This window comes from Phaseolus vulgaris, chromosome 11 (assembly GCF_051622355.1).
Source record: "Phaseolus vulgaris cultivar YP4 chromosome 11, ASM5162235v1, whole genome shotgun sequence".
In the NCBI taxonomy this organism is placed as follows: domain Eukaryota; kingdom Viridiplantae; phylum Streptophyta; class Magnoliopsida; order Fabales; family Fabaceae; genus Phaseolus; species Phaseolus vulgaris.
In genome coordinates this window covers 41,085,400-41,103,702 of record NC_143508.1, presented here as the reverse complement: position 1 = coordinate 41,103,702, position 18,303 = coordinate 41,085,400, and the positions used below count along the sequence as shown (strand labels likewise).

Below are 18,303 nucleotides of genomic sequence, written 5' to 3'. Positions count from 1 at the left end.
TTTAATGCAACTATGAAAATAAAATAAAATTTAAAATTGTATTGGAACACTACAAAAAATTGTGAATGCGATGGCGGTTCTTTTGTATATTGTGGCATTTTTTTTATAAATGCCACAATATACTCGTGTGGCGGTTTCCCAAACTGCCATAGAACTGGCCGCCACAAAATTTAATATGACGATCTTATGCGACCCACCACAACACCCTCTATTTAACGCTTTGTATAAATTGGCAGCTTTTGTATGTAATTAATGTCAATCAAATTTGTCGCTATTTATTTCATTGAAAATGAATTTAGCACAAAACACGACACATGTAAACGTCATTATATATGGTATAATGTGACTTTTTAACTATTAGTATTATAATAAAATTGTAAAAATAATACATCAGTTTCGATGGACATAATTTGAATAATAAATAAATGGAATTCATCCACCAATTTTTATATGAGCAATGTTTCACTGTAAAGTCTTCAAAAAAGAACGCATACATATTTTCTAAATCAAAGTCTTTTCTTAAATATGTTTAGTGGAATAATATCTAGATTAAATGTAATTATGCTACAACGTTTTGATTTATACTACAACCTTAAACATCTAATAGGTTTAGGGTTTAGGGTTTAGGCTGAGAAGCGAGATTTGCGCAGATCAAATCAGAGCAATATCAAGGAAGTACAAACGAATATTTTCAAAGAGAAAGTTGTTTGAAGCGCAAAATAAGTCATAAGAGGCATATATGAACATTCCTATTGAAGTGTCTAATACGAAGAAGAAGATGAACAATGCAGAAATAGAAAGATCCAAGTCCAGAGATGTTCCAACCTAAATGAACAAAGTTATTTGAAGAGCATATAAAGAAAGTATTTGAGCGTCTAACACGTGGAAGATGATGAACAAAATGTTGAACATTGGAGCTTTGATGTTTCAAATCCAAATGAAGTCTGAAGGTGTGTTGCTTTTTGGTTTGGGCTTAGATTAGGCTGTTTAGAATCTTTGTTAAGATTAGTTCTAATTCCTACACAAAGCTTGATCTATCAATTTTAAAAGAAACAAAGTGTTTTTCCAAGCAAAGGGAAAACAACCGGTTGAATCATCGAGATAATCGGTTGTTTGTCACTTAGTTGGCTTGAGGCTTTTGAAACTGCTTTTTTGAATTAATTATGCAACTGCTTCACTCATTCAACCGGTTAAATCGTGGTTTCAACCGGTTAAATGTGTGTTTTCATAACAATTTTTTTGAAAACTTGTTTTAACTAATTCAGTGTTTAAAACTGTCTTAAACGGCTACATTTCAAAGCTATAAATATAGTCTCTCTTTCAAAGCAAAATACACATTCAAATACAACAAGTACTGATACAAATTTGAGATCAAAGAAATATATTTGTTTTTGAAAGGAGTTTTTCAAAAGTGCAAGATTGTTGTTCAAGCTTTGTTGTGATAACAAGTTTTGATCATAGCAGTTTCCTGTATTGTGCAAATCCAGGTATTTTCTATCCTTGTTTAGTTACTGTAATAGTACTTCTTTTTTAATTGCTATGTGTGTTTGAAATCCTGTAAAGATAGAGGGTTGTTCTGTCTTGAGGTGTGAAGTGTTGCAAAGCAGGTGAGTAGGCTTTGTGGAATTCAAAGTCACCTTTTTGTGGTGTGTGTTGTAATCTGGTTGTGATTAATAGTGGAACTCAGAGAATTGTTTCAGAACTGGATGTAGCTCTGTGTGAGTGAACCAGTATAAACCTATTGTGTAAATCTTTCCTTCTCTCAAACTCTCTATAACTGTTTGTGTTAATTTATTTCTACTACTGGTATAAACAACCACTAAAACGAAGTTTTAACCGGTTAAAATTTTGATAACAGTTTCTGTTTGATTGTTTTTCTTAATTGCTTATCTGGATTGTTTGATAAAGATTCATTCTAAATCAAGTCTTTGCGAAAATCTTTCACTAAACAATTCAGCTCCCTCCCGCTTGTTTAAGCCATCAATTCTTACACAAAACTGGAAAAAGAATATCTAAGTGTAGAATTGGTTCAAGATTCAACGTTTGAATTAGATACAAGTCAAAGACACATTTTGAAATGTTTATTAAAGGAACGCAGTTGCATCAGATCAAAAGTTTCATATCCAAGCGTCTCACATTGAAGAAAAAGAACATGGCGAATTTATTAAGATATTGAAGTAATGAAGATTAAAGTGTCAACGTTCATATTAGAAGAAGAAAAAAAAGAGTATTTGAAATGCCTTACACTTTCAAGACATGCAAAGATTAATCAGAAGCAATTGTTTCTATATTGAGCTTCTAATGACTATATTGAAGAATGAAGAATACAAAGCTTCAATAGTCACATTTCTAAAGACTATATAAAGACCTTGAAGATGAAGAACACGACAATGAAGTGTATAAATTAACATACAAGCTTTCTAAAAGTACAAAAACAAGTTTTTATAGTTATGTGATTAAAATAGTACTATATTTTTACATTAGCTTATATAGAGAAAATCTATGAGATTGAGTTTTAAGCTTAACCTTTGTAAATCCTTCACATTGTGAAGCATACCCTGTGAGTTTTCTGTTAGAATATATGGCCTTAAACAAGAGGGGGGTGAATTTTTTATAAAAGATTTTCGAAAACTTTGAAGGTATAATGAAAGTCAATGAAGAACTACAAAGAAAGAAACTAAGGAAAGCAAAGCACAAAGCTGTTTTAGTTGATTTCCAGAAAATCAACCGGTTGTTTTTGCGATTCAACCGGTTGTTTTTATCAGCAGTTAATAAAAACAACTTAAAACAGATATATGTGAGATTATGGAAAGAGAGAATCACACAAACAAATTTATATTGGTTCACTCTTGCACCAAGAGCTACATCCAGTCCCCAGAAACCACTGGGTATTCCACTATGCAATCAAAACCATATTACAAACACCACACACCAAAGTAGTGAGTGACCTTGAACCCCTCAAGAAACACACTACCTTTGGCAAATCACACCAAGAGTGTTGATCTTGAACACCTCAAGAACACACAACACTCCTTGGCAACACAAATACATAAATACAGTAATCAAGAAAGAAGACAATAGAATACACCTGGGTATTACAAAGCTTAAAGTTCACAATACAACCCAATCCTATTCCACACACTTAAGAATGATCCAAAGCTCTTTTAAATCTTGGAAAAACTGTTTTTGATAAACTCTTTTTCTCACTTTAAGATTAGGAGCGTAAAACCACCTTTATATAGACCAACCAAGTGGTCAAAAACATTTAATAAAGGAGCCAAGGTAGTTAGGATCATTTAAAACATATTAAAACCACTTAACAAAATTTTGTTAAGGTTTTCAGAAAAAACAATCGATTGTTTTGTCGAAACAATCAGTTGAATTGACTTGATAACAAAGTCAAGCTTTTCAAAACCTTTTAAAAAACTACTAAGGTAAAACAACATGTTGTTTCAAAATTTCAACCAGTTGAAATTTCAATAGCTTTTTAGAAAACCCATCTTTTCAAAAGGTTAAAGATTCAAATGAACTTGGATCATCTTAAGGAGTGAATTAACATGTTTCAAACAACTAGACACACACACAACAACAAGGTCTTCAAGCTTTCCAATTGGATTTGGAGACATCAAAACATCTTGTTCAGCACTTTCATTGTTCTCTTAATAGAGAGGTTATATTATTGTAAAGAGGTATTGATCTTGGGTGGAGATTAAGAATAATTGCCCGAAGAGGTAAAGAATATTTGGTAAACTTGCAGAGGTTTAGAATACTAGGAGAACTTGCAGAGGTTTAGAATACTGGAAGAACCTACAGAGGCTTAGAATATTGGGTGAACCTGAAGATGTTGAGAATACTTGTGTAACACGAAGAGGTGTAGGATACTTGATAGAGATCAAATAAGAGAGGATTTTATTAATGGAGGAAGAGGTCATTCACCCAAACATTTGAAGTTCTTCCTTCTAGTCTTCTCAAAAATTAAAGAAGAATTAAAATAAAGAGAGGACCAAGCCTAAAGCCAAAAGAAGACTACAAGCTTTCAAGAATGGGCTTCAATTAATATCTCCTTTATAGTTTCTTTTGTATAAATTTGTAAATAATATAGAATAGTGTTTAGGTAGGTGCTAAGAGGTAAACCTAAAGATACCTCTTGTGTAAAGCATCTTTAGATATTAGCTTTAGGAATAGTCTAGAAAGGTATCCCTTAATTCTCCACTTTAGGCGCTAGAAGTGGAAGAGTTGCAAGGCAACCTTGGATAGCTTCCTTTGTAAGCTTCTTGTAAACTCTTAATCGGTCCTTCTCCTATAAAAGGAGGGCTTGAGTCTTTCTAATGCATATTTGATATTTTGAATAAAGAAATTCTCCCAAATTGGTGAGTGATTGAGAGACTTGTGTCTTCTCTTATTCTAGTCTTATCTTGAGAGCACTCTTGGAACCTCAAGTGGTGGCATCTACACTCATCTTGAAGCTTTGCATCCTTCAAGTGGCGTGTTCCTCTCCAAGGACTCCAACCACATAAGTTATCTTCTCCTTTCCATCTTATTCATCCATTTCCATTCTCAAATAAACTCTAAAACATGTCTTAGGCTTTTTTAGTCATTGTAATCGGTTCATTTGCATCCTTTCTTACTTTTGTTCGGTTCATTTGATTTCTAGCCTGTTTCAATCGGTTCATTAGCTTCCTATCATGTTTTTGTTCGGTTCATTTGATTTCTAGGTAGTTATAATCGGTTCATTTGCTTTCTTGTTCATTTTAATCGGTTCATTTGACATAAAATGGGTTTCCATATGAGTTTTGGCTTGGTTGCTTATGATTTGGTGAGTTCTTGAATGAAAGAACATTGATCCAATTCTAGAAAAATGCCTAATCATATTTCAACTCAAGTTGAATCCATAACATGTCCTTGAAATATCTCTATCTTGTTATTGGAATCATATCAGATAGTGAAACGTTATCGAGTGAATTTCTCAATGGGACTAGACGTAGCGCTTGTTATGAGGGTGCACTGGTATAAATTCGGTGTGCATTTCTCTATCTCTATGTATCTCTATCTTTTATTTTTTAGACCTTGTGTTTGTTTCTTTTTTAAGTAAAAAAAGAGTTAAGCCTCCATTCAAGCCCCTCTTCTAGAGCCAACTATATCTTCAATTCTAGGGATCGAGAGAGTGAACATGTGAGGGATTAATTAAAAAAAGAAAAAAGAAATATCAATGGAAGAGCTAAAAGCCATGTTTTCATAGTAAATGTATCAACGAGGTAAATCTAAGAGTAAACATGGAGAGAGGACAAGGAAATGACATGTTCCCTCATATTTTGATAGGGATAGAGAAAACAAAGAAAACATGAAAAATATAAAAAAAGAATAAAAGAGCTTGTAGTGAAATTCAAGCAATTTATAGCACGAGAAAAAAAGTACATAAGAAAAAAAATCAATTCAGAGAAAAAAGTGTAAGCTCTTATTACAGAAAAATAAGATCAAGAAAGGATTAAAATATTGGAGGAAGAAAATAAAGAAAGAGAGGAGAAACAAAAGAGAGAGAGAGAGAACAAAGAGAGAGAAGAAAAAGAAGAAGAGAAATGCAGAAAGGATGAGGAGTCTCTTATAACACCCCCTACAAGCATAGTTGAGAAAGAATCCTTAAAAATAGATTGTAATACTTTGAACCCTTCTTTTACTGAAATCGTGATGGTGACTCTTCTTCCCAAAAATCTCAAAAACAACACTTTGTGTTGTTGTTGCTTGGCCTGGGCAATGAACAACACAAAGTGAACAAAAATATTTTTGAAAAAGGTCTTAGTTTTTCTCATCAAAATTTTTATAAGAATAATAAAGGACCTTATTTCCTTAATATTTTCTTTAAATACATTTTTCTTTTAATAAAGAAAAGTATTCAAACACTATTTGTTGCTTCCTATCGATGGATCTTTGATCCAGAAGGAAAATGAAAAAACAAAAAAACAAAGGGGCGATCCCTTAGCATCATTTGTATATGAGGACATATCCTTCTCAGGAGGGAGGGTATGATGGAAGACCATCTAGCTACTACATCATTAGTTAAGAGGAACGGAGAAGATAAACAAGCCTTTTTAAAAGGAGAATCAACATTTGAAGAATTTTAAAATCATTTCATTTCTTCTAAATTTTGTAAAATCTAAATATTAGGAGTAGAAAAAAATGCAGCCCTATGCATTAGGGAAGTCAAAACCGTAATTGGAGAGACAAATAGAGTGTCCCACGGCCCGTTACACAAGTCCACACGGCTATGCAACTAGTGAGCATTGGAGCTTATAAACATATGAAAGAGCTTGAAATGAGAAATGTAGGACTTGGTTTTAAGGAGGGTACGCAAATTCTAAGTATAGCTACACTTAACATAATTAGTCTTATATCTCTTAGTCCATTGAGTATTAAGAAGCTCCTCTAGCCATAAATAAAGCCCATCTCCCCTCACTTGTAATTGACTTTGAAATTGAATGAAAATTGAACTTGCCTAAAGCTTGTCTTCTTGTTCTTCAAAGTAACTTAAAAATGGGAATATTCTTCTCCTAGGTTATCCACCAAGGAACCTTCCTTGAAGTGGGTACCTCTCAATTTTCTCTCTTGAAACTTGGGAAAAATTTTAAGTTCTTTGTTACTCTTCCGCTAAAGTTTGAAGGGTATTTCCATCATTATTCTTCCGTCTAGCAAAAAAGATAGTCTGACCATCAGATGATGAGATTGTGCACTTTCCCTTTCTAAAGGAAACCATATAACCAATGACACACAATTGACTTATGCTCATTAGGTTATACTTCAGTCCTTTAACATACAAATTTTTTTATAAAGATAAGGGAAGAGATTCCAATATAACCAATATTTCATATCTTACCCTTGTCAACTCTACTGAAAGCTACTTTTCCTCTGTCGTGTTTTTGGAGGTCTAACAGTATAGACTTTGCACCCATCATATATCGCGAGCATCCACTATCTATGAACTTGTTTGGTCTTTAGCCTCTTTTCATAAAACACATTTGCAATAGGAATTATGAGATCTTCGGTACCCAAACTTTCTTAGGTCATTTCCTATTAATTCTGAGAAGTTGTTTCTTGTGTCTACATTTGACACTTTTGTGACCAAACAATGAAGATAAACACCCTTAGCCTTTTTGAAAAAGAATCTTTTAGACATAATTTTTTCAACATCTAACTTTTGTGTCTATTCTAATGTAAATATATTTTCATCAGTTGATATTGAATCTCTTTTAAACATTTTGCTTTCATAAATCAAAGCTTTGAACTTTTGCTTAAGTTTAAAATATTTGTTCAAAGAAACTCGTGAGAAGATCTTCGTAAGAAATATCATTTTCATCCTTTTCATCACATGATGAACAAGATGAATATGAAGTTGAAGCAAAAGAAACATTAAGGTTAAAAGATACCTCTTCTTCTACATCTATTATCAGACACAAATTTGTGTACTATGCATCTAACCAAGTATCTGATCTAGAGTTTTAATCCTCCTATGTAGCCACCAGACTTTTTTTCTTATACTCATGTTTTTTTCTTTAGCTTAGGACATTTTGTCCTCATATAACTTGGTTTCCTACACTAGTAGCAGATAATATCTTAAGAATCTTCATCCTTCTTCTTCCAGACAAAACTCACTTTCTTTTTTTAAGGAAACCTCTTTCTTCCATATCCTATTCATTTAAGAATTTGCCAAAACTTTCAAAACATGAGCAAGATTTCCTCATTAATTGAGTTTTCAAACTCAATTTCAGATATATTTCCCTCTTCTTTAAGAGCCTTGAGAGTTTCATCCCCTTATGTTTAACCTGAATTTTCTTTGGATATGTACCCCATGTACTCTCAAGATTCCAAGTTTATCCCACATCAACTACTTCAAGTCTCGAGCCTCTTTGATGGTCATTATTTTAGGCTCCCAAACTTTAAACATGTGTGGAATTTGCATAAATTTCCATAATTTCTTTCCAATAAGGAAAGTCTTCACCAAGGAATGTTGAAAGTTGAAAACTCATCCAGCCACAACCTGAGCATTGGTCAGAGGACTAGAAGAAGACTAGAACTCAACTGGCTTCAGTAAGACCAATTAAATATCTTTTTTGGGCCAAACTTTAGTTTAAATAATTGTATAAAGTAGTTTATAATTTTATTTGGGCCATGTTATAGCCCTTGGTTTAATTTTGGGCCTTGTATTGTAAAGTGACTCACCACTTGGCATGGGAAGCATGAGCGTGGCTTGAGAAGCATGAACATCCACATGGCTCTTCCTAAATGGAGAGGATCCACAACTATTAAGAGTTGACATTTGTTAACCTCTCTCATTGAGAGGAATCTGTCCAATGAGAGGAAGACATTTGTCAACCTCTTATTTGAGTTAATGCCAATGGAGAGTTTTTAACAAAAGTATCCTATAAATAGGAGTGCATCTCTATTGTAATTTTTAACATGAAACTACTAATGAAATGTTGCCCATTTTTTGCCCTTCTACATATTCCTAAGTTCTCTCTAGGTTAGTCTCATTGAAGACTTAACCTAGACTATTTCCTAGTGAGTTGGCCTCACCTCTCACTCTCACAAATTCCTAACTTCATTTCAAACCATTGAAACTCCTCTTAAGTTTCTATGAATGCTTTCACTCGTTAACTCCCATTCATCTTTCATCTAAAGAAGAAACCACAAAGATATCTACTAGAAGAAGAGCGTTTTCCATCAAAGGTGTTGTAAGGAACACTCTTTTTTTGATTAGTTGTTGCTCTATTACTACCATGGTTGTTGTATCTTCTCCTTTAAACACTACGAGGCACTACACCCTTTAGAGGTTGAGTTCTGATACCAAATGTGAAAATAGGTCCAATACACAAGAAAGGATGGTTGAACTATGTTTTTAAGACTTTTGAATTTTTTGCAGGATATCATATGATGATCTGCAATAAGATGATAGATTTACTTGACAGGTGACTGTCAAAATCTTTTCAACAACTTAGTCAATAAAATTCCCCTTCTTTTTGTAGTGCAATGTTATAATATGCAATGAATAAGAGATAAAGGAAAGAAAGATTTACGCTTATAATTTTTATATTGGTTTGTCTAATAGTGTAAACTACGTCCAATTATCAATTAACTGATTAAGTTTCACTACACAAACTTTCGTTGCATGTTACAACACCTGTATTATTTGAACTTAGTCATTATTGGCTAAAAGTTAGAGTATTTTTTTTAACAACAACCATTCCTAGCTAAAACTAAGTATATTTTGAACAACAATCACTTATGACTAACACAAATAAGGTTTATAAAAAGGTGTGATCTAAATGATCACATGATTCACTCTCTAGATAAAGGATCAACATCTTTTGACATATACAATGGATAAACACTCTTCTAGATTAATAATGAACATAACAACCTTTTGCAAAGGTTTTGAAGCACAAAACTTTTTCCAATAGCATTTCAACACTTAGTAATTTTCATTCTATTGTTTTGTTTTTAAAGGGGTAGCTTTATATATAGAAGAAAGAATCATTGCGAATCCTTATCTGGCTGTTGAGAGCTTCAAACTCATATATCACATTTTCATGCGTCTGAAGAGGAAGAACATAGAGATGCATTAAATTCACCCATGCATCACTAAATGTTACTCTTCTCTTGAAGTAACATTCCGATAATTGGCAGTACTTATCATCACTAGGTTAGAGAACTTTTTACTTAAACAAGACTAAAAGTGAAAACCGTAGGCAACATATAGTTGGACCAAAGTTCACATGTGCTTATGTTGGGGTGATTCTTGAAACAAAATAGCTTTAGCTCATATCCCCATAGATCTTGATGTTGGTATGTTGATACACATCAAGCAACTCACAAAAAGGTCACTCATCTCAGTATACAAACTCGGGCCTCACCAAACATCGAGAACGCATCAATAGAAGAAGAACTAGCTATATACCAGAATATCAGAAGTTCTTCCTTCTGGTTTTTCCACAAGAGAAAAGTTATGTAAATAATTTGTCTCACTTTGGGGGTCCAAATAGCAAGATAGGCTAGAATAAGGTATCTTTAGCATAATACAGGGGTGTACTTATCATTTTAGCTTGTTTCTAGCCCTTTAGGAAGGAAATTTGACCTAGTTTTTAGAAGAACAAGCCTAGGGTGCGGTTTTGACTTAGTCAAACCCTAAAGGCCACCCCTCACAATTTTACAATCATGCCCTTGCTCTAATTGTTTTCCAAGACATCCATTCCTATAAATAGGGGGCTTTACTCCATGTATTTTCATGTTGAATTTGAGTAGTAAAGTTACTTTGCACAATTTGTGTGAGGTGTTTGTGAGGCTTGCGTTCTCTTAGAATTAGGTCTTATCTTGAGTGAGTTTGAGAGCTCTCAAGTGGCGACCCTCTGCACTCATCTTGGAGGAAACCATACTCCAAGTGGCGTGTCCCTTCTCAATTCACACCATAAGCTTTCTTCTTCCATCCTTTTCCTTCATTTCCATTACTCCATTTTCTTTGTGTTTATATTCTTATCTTTCTTCCATTTTCTATTCGGTCTTCTTCATTTAAATTGCTTCCTCTTATGCTCTTTCAACTTCTACACCTTCATCATACTCACCATATACTTGTGTTTTCCTTTTGTCCTCTAGAAGTGAACCTTCACACTTTAAGTTCGTGTCCAGTGGGGATTTTCTTTAGGTTCTCACCATAGTTGTTGCTAAAATCTCAATCATAAGTAAAGTGTCACTTCTAAAATGGACAATTCTAAAATCAACTCACATCATATGTACTTGTGTGAATCATTTTGGTAGAAAGAAGATGCAAATATTCCCTTCAACATAGAATAAGCTTGGAGAATATTTTCGTTACGTACAACGTAAGCTTTAAAATTATGTGTTAATCGTTTGATGAAGGCTTCTCTCATCAAACGAAGCAAAGACTACAAGGTGTTGTATCGTCTATTAGATGAAGCACTTACGTATTACATGATCTATTGCTTATAAAACACATAATCTTATAGACAAAGCATGTCCATGTCTTATACTTTGTTTCGAAAAATACTTAATCAAAATTAGGATTGTTGGACTTTACTCTAACATGTTCTCCAATCATCTTCTCCATTATTAGATATGCCATGCTTTTCCATCCTGTCTTCTCTTTCTTTTTCATTCTAATTTTTCTTGTGGTGGTAGCTCCTTTACTAGCAAAGAGGTTATTGACATTGAAGAAGAAACCTTTTTCTGAGAGTCATATTGACTCCTTTTCCATAAAGGGAGATGTAGCGGAAGAAACAATTTCTCCTTTTGCTTCCACTAGTATAACAAAGTGTCTACTTCACCTTTGTTGGAGACAATTGTAGTAAAGCCTAAATAAGGGCATAAGTGAAAAACTCATGCCCAAGAGATTTAAGAGATGGTTGAGTCAAGCACTTCTGAGGTTTGCTTGGTAGTGGTCTACTTCTGTATTTGAGCTTTTTCTCAAATTTAGGATTCAAAATCTTGTTTGGTTGGATAAGTATTGTAACTTTGAATATCTTTCTCAATTTTTTGTGTTTGTTGATCACGAAAGAGTATTTCTAGTTGTGTTACATAGATGTTTGTTGTTGTCAAACAAGTTCCAAATCTTTGAGAGATTATGCTTGAATTTTAAGTATTTTTTTCAATATGTTGATGTTGCACGTTGGTGATTTTGTTTTGCATGGTTTCATCATTATTTTTTCAAAAAATGCTTTCTATACGTGATTTTAGGTTATTAGACTGATCTCACTTTTTGAAAAAAAATAAATGGTAACCCGACTCGTAGTAAGAATTAAAAACGAGTGACTTAAGATAAAATTTCACGTAAACCTAACACTAGATACTAAATATTCTTATAAGGAGAGAAAATATCGATGACAAGAAAAGAAAGAAGTCTTCATTCTAAGATGATAGATTTCCTAATAATATCTTCAATTAAATTATTGAAAAATGAAAAAAAAAATCATTTACAAAATGTTCACTGAAACTGAATAAATGAAAAATTAAATAACTGATTTTTTTTATTAATATATGCTTATAACTTTTTTGGTCTTCATAATAAAGTTAAATAATATAAAATATATTTAGTTTATTGGATGATACTTTTTGATCTTCATAATAAAGTTAAATAATATAAAATATATTTAGTTTATTGAATGATACTTTGTTATCAATTTTTTTTCTAAGGTCAACATAATTATGTTGGATCATTAACTAAGAAATAATTGTATTCAAAAGTTAAATATTTATAACCATCCATATAAACATTCGAATATTTTAAATCTGAAGTAATTATGTTTCAAATACATTTTACTTTCCAATATACCTTAATATCTACAAAATTACTTTTTTTTTTTTACCTTATCATCATCCACCTAGCCCATAAAACTTATTCGTTTTAAGTACAATATTTAAAGTCTATTTCTTCAACTTATTCTCTTTAGTTACAATATATATATATATATATATATATATATATATATATATCCACACACACTTCTGGATTCCTTCAATTCTTTTGCACATATCTTACTTTCTAATACATTCTTTTAATATATTTAAAAACAAAAGTAACCATTAAAATCGTTAATATTGCACTTTTCACATTCCATATGTTCTTCATAGCTTCCGAAATCTCTATTTCCTTAGATTTCATTTATTCTCTTTCTAATTGATAATTTTATATTTCTTTAATCTTAAATTTAAATTTCTCAAATAACATCTTGAAATTAACATCCAAAATATATAAAAATTAAAAATATATAAAATTTAAAATTGTTCTTGCTAGTTCACATTGGTTGAACTTAGAAGTGAGTGTTTTCGCTTTAAGGTTGATCTAGACGAACACTTTGTGACAACGAGGGAGACTCCACCTTTACCTTGGATCTAAAATCCCTTTTATAGATATTTCTTCAACAATTTTCATCAATGAGAATATAATCTTAATAAAGAGAATAGATCTTCGACCAAAATATAATTCAACAGTAACAATGTAATTCAACAACAACAATATTTAATTAATGTGTACCTATTATTTTCGAATACCCATCTTCTTAACCATTTTTACTTGTATTTAGTAATTTGATTCAACTAATTCAGTTATTTTTAATTATCTTTTCCACATAAATTTACTAAAAAGAACCGTCACAATAAGTTATTGGGTCAAACTTAATCCAGATCCAACTAAGCATTACTTATACAACCAAACTAACTATACCTAAATCTTTGGACGTACTCCTCCTCACTAGTACAAAAAATTAATATTTAAATTTTATAAAATAAAAGAGATGATAAAATATCAGTGATAACATTACCTACATTATATATATATATATATATATATATATATTTTATTTTTTTTTTTTATTTTTTTTTTATTATTGCGTAGAGATAAATTATTAACTCTTTGGCACAAAACTCAATGTAATGTTTTTTGGCAATGCCACGTGTCCCTAGTCTTATCTACAGCACTGCTTAAACTTGTAAACTAAGGAAGCTATCTCAGTTATATAGTCGGTTTTTATTCCTTCGCGTTAGACGGCCTTTTCTAATCGAACAAATGGGCGGTGGAGGAGCAATGAGGACGGCGGCGAAGATCGCCGGCGTCGGCGTATCCAGGTCTGGTCTCCGGGGCTCGACAGCGTCCCTCCCGACCGAGCAATCGGTCCGCAACGCGTCGCGATCCTCGGTCGCCGGAGTATCCGCGCAGGGAGTGAAGACCGCTGAGGTTGCACCGCTGCACGCAGCGGCACCTTGGGACGACTGGGACTTCGCTGAAGATGGTGATTTGGTTGTCCCGAGGATGGTGTTCGGTTCTGCCCCAACTTTCGAGGAAGCTAAGGAAGCCACCACTGAATTGAAGGACGCTATTGATCAGTATACTAATTTTCTTTTTAATTGATGACGATAGTTGTGCTAGAAATTTCTTTGATTTTATTATCCTGATTTTGTGTACTTTTGGTTTCAATTTCAGCTTTGAAGTCTGTTTTGGTTTTACTGTGCTAGGTTTTTTTTTCTAGAGGTTTCATTTATATGCTCTTAGTGTGGGGTTTACTTTTTTGGCTGGTAATAAATTAAGGGTTTTAAACTGAATTTCATCACGGTTTATTGGCAATCTGTCATGGAATGTGAATTCTTTAATATTCTTCATGTTGATAGTGTAAACGGCACTGTAAGAGGATTGAAATTAAATTTTATACGTAGTTCTCTTTTTATTTTTTTAATATAGAAACATATATCATCTTGTTGAAAATGGTGTCTTCTTCGGTTGTTGTTGCTCTTGGTCACCTTTGTAAAGTAACTTTGAACCTGATGAGTGTATAAATTTTAGGAAATGCATGTATCTTATCTCGCTGATTTTTCTTGGTATACACACTGATGACTTTGTTATATTTGCCTATTACTCCTATGGTGTTTTAGGTTTATTCACTCATTTCGTATTTATTTGTTTTAAAACTTTACTTTTTGTTCTTATACTTAAATTAATCATTTTTATTTCTTTGTGTATACCATCTAAAGTTATAGGGACTACAAGAGATGAAAATAATATGTATAATGATTTAAAAGATAATTTTTCAGTATAGTGACTAGAAGTTAAAGTTCCTTCAACTATAAGAACTGAATGAGTAATTGTCCCTTTTTGATTTAACTCATTCTTTCAACTCTTTTTATCTTTGTTTATTGATGTGATTATTTTCTCAGTAAATTTCTTTAATGTTAAAGGTATTGGCTTTCGGAAGTGTAGTGCATGTTTGATTGAAGCACTATTTTGAACCTACTTTGGACATTGAACACACTTTTGAAGACAAATACTTTTTGCATCTATTGTTCTGAATGTAGTTTTGGAATGAGTGCAACAGTTATCCAAACATGTTCTTGTTCATTGTCTGTCATCAGTTCAATCCCAGCATGTTATGTTCTTGAAGGAATTATTGCTTGATAGTTATATCATGCGAACTACGTCTCTTGCGTCAAGAGTGCAATGTTAGCTTTGTATTTTGGACCGTACTGCCTTTTTTTTCTAGTGGACATTTTTCCAATGTGCACATACACAAACATTGTGAGATATATAGAATCTGGTGATACTTATCTCTATCCTGAGATCCTGAGATCATGTTTATTGTTTTTCAGAGTATATCTTTCTCCCGATTCTTCGAAATATTCATCTCCTGGCGATGAAGTCTCTACTCTGTCTCCTACTCTTTATGAGCCAGTGAACAGATCTTGTGTCTTTGATACTATTTCAAATCCTTCAGTTCCAAACCATGCTATTCAGGCTTTTAATTTGCTTAGCACAAGTCATGAAGCGCAGGTGATCTGATGTTGTTTTAACTCAAATTTACAGTCTCTTGAGCAATCTCGTTTTGTGACTATCTAAAAATGCTTATTTAATGAAGGCATAGGCTCATTTATTAAGTTAATGTATATAATTCACTTGAATTTGATTTCAACCAGGCTGTTGTGGCTTCACTTGCTTCTGATCCAAATGTCTGGAATGCAGTCATGGAAAATCCTGTGGTCTACAGGTTCTTCCAATCACAGCAGACAGGTAATCCTAATCCTATTTGATTATAGTTATTTTAAAGGATAAAACTTCTTATAAAACTAAATAAAACTTGAAACAGATTTTTTTTTTAAATTCAGAACTTTTGGGTATGAATCCTATTATTTTGAATTTTTACATAACCATATAATGTGAAAATTGTCTCTATATCTCTCTCCTAGAAGTTTAGTAACCGAAGTCATATTTCAATTTAAAATATAACTAAACAGGGCATTAAGAAGAGAACAATCACAATTTTAAGTTTATACGATAATGTGAATACTCTAAGTGATATGATGGACTCTCATGTGCTGGATGTTAATGCAAATTGTGTTGCAGTGGCTGATTTTGGAGAAGTGGAAACTACTGAGAAAGTGGAAAAGTTATCAACTTGTGCTTCTGAAGAAATTGAAACACCTGATAAAAGGGAAGCCACGGCCGAGTCTGACTTGGGAAGCATGTTTTCCGATTTCATTGGTTTTCTGCAGAACTTAAAGCTCACAGTTACTGAATTGGTAAGTAGTGTGTCTGATTTCCTTCAGAACATATTCCCGTCACCTGATACTCAGAAAATGGCTGGTGATGCTGTTGGGAACAATAAGGCAAATTTAATGGGAGGAACCTTCATGGGTTTGGCAGTGTTGGTGATAATGGTGATAGTGACAAAGAGAGCTTAGTCTCTTGGAAGCAAATGCTGTTAGTGACAAAGAGAGCTTAGTCTCTTGGAAGCAAAGTTTTAATTTGTCGACTTTTCTTATCGTTTTGAAACCCTGTAATTATAAAATATGAACTGCTTTTAAAATAACAGTGTGTGACACTCAGGTAATTTATTTCTCTCCAACCTGGTTTAGCTTTTTTACTTTTGTATTATATTTAAAACGGTATTTAATTGAGTTAGAATTGCTATTAATAAAACTAATTTGATAGCTAACAATATATAAATAATATTAACATATATAATATCATAATTTTTAAGTTACAATTTAATAAAAACAAATTTATAGATTTTTAATATTTAGTAAATATGTAAAAGTTTAAATAAAATGTGATTATATTTAAATTTAAATTGAAAGTTTAATATTAATACTAATTAATGATAATAGGTTTATGTATAAAAAATAACGGATATTTTTTTGTTTCATTTCTATGTACTTTTAAAAAGTTAAAATTGTTAAAATTGTCTTTTTCTATTCAACTGTTTTTTATTAGTTTGATTCAAATTGACTTGTTTCATATATATTTACATTAGTAATTGTGTATCGTAATAGAATTTGACAGAGGACCATTTAATTGAATTAGATGATTATTTCTCGGTTGAATTTGTCAATCCGGTTTAGTTTTTGAGAACCATGAGGTTATCTATATTTGCTCAAACATGTATTAAAACTCAACTACCACATACTCTCTTCCCCAATAATCTTGCTTAATTTGAGTGTGAATAATGTGGAAAAAAAAACTTATTTATATACTATTTTTGAATCTTACATATTTTGGTATTCGATTTTTTCATATTTTATTATCAAATTTTAATTTTTGTACATGTTATTACTATAATCTTTTTCATATTTTGAACAATTTTGTTTGTGTTTATTTGCAAAAAAAAAAAAAATTAATAAAATAAATGTAATTTTTTTATGTACTTGGTTGTGCGTAAAAGTTAATTTTTTTTATTTCTTTTCACTAGATATCATCAAATGGTGTGACATTATGGTTGTGATTATCAAAATACGTGATAATTTGGATTTGTGTATGTGGTGACTTGGGTGCATTTTTTGCACAGTTGTAATTTTTTAAAAGTTGCACAGTTGTGTAGTTTATGATCTAGGTTTATTTAATGTGTGCACATAATGATATTTTTTGGTAAGATTTTTTTAAGTAATTTAGTGTTTTCTTCAATGTGAGACTTGTGTTTCTTTGCTTCAGCTAATGTATCCTATTATGGTCAACGTGATTGGGATGACCATTCATTCATGTTGTGTTTGTAAGGAATGGGTTGTCACCAACATCAGCTAGTGTGTGAACAAGTTTCGGGTTAGTCATAGGTTCATTTGAGAATATGTGGTAATTAACCTATGTTTACGTAAGTAGTTAACCTAATATAGGTTTTTACACATGTGTCATGAATGAAAATATCGAACCTTATGGTGAAGCGGTGATGTTATGGGACATTAAACCACTAACAACCACTAACAATGCTTCCTTCTTTTAGTCTAAGGTGTTTGCACAACATCACTTTTAACACTTTTTGAGTTCATGTTTTATTGGGAGTATATATTACTTTTTTTTTATCACTTTTTTTGTTGTCTTTGCCTACATTAATATCATTCATGACCTTCTTACGTTATTGTATAACATTGATTGGAAGATGTTTATGTAATGGTGAAGGAATATCATCTAGTACACAATTTGTCATTTGACTTAACAAATCTTATAACTTGGTAACAACTTTCACAAGCATCTCAATCCCTGTTTTTTTTCCTTAACTCAACGAACCATTTCATCTTTTTCTGCAACAATTTGTGCAACATCATATTGTGTCTATATCTTCTCCTTAAGTTCAGGTCCAATTTCTTCAAAAGGTTTTTTTACAGTTTCATGACAAAGCTCTTTGTTTAATGCACACAACTCAACAATGACAAGTTAATGCAAATAACAACAAACAACCAAAATCAATGCATTATTACATCAAGAACAAGAAGACAAATTGGCTAAAAGTTCCAATTCACACAAATAACTAACCAAAATTTGATTGAAAG

The 18,303-nt window shown here is 32.1% G+C and overlaps 1 protein-coding gene across 1 annotated transcript; it reads left to right on the top strand.

Annotated features, from left to right (window-relative positions):
• Window positions 1-13,353: 13,353 nt before the first annotated feature.
• Window positions 13,354-16,388, top strand: LOC137810435 (Uncharacterized conserved protein (UCP012943)). Its single transcript, XM_068611683.2, has 4 exons — window positions 13,354-13,881; window positions 15,136-15,316; window positions 15,460-15,553; window positions 15,887-16,388. Exons 1-4 carry the CDS (start codon window positions 13,565-13,567, stop codon window positions 16,222-16,224), a joined length of 930 nt encoding a protein of 309 aa, XP_068467784.1. The 5' UTR covers window positions 13,354-13,564; the 3' UTR covers window positions 16,225-16,388.
• Window positions 16,389-18,303: the final 1,915 nt, after the last annotated feature.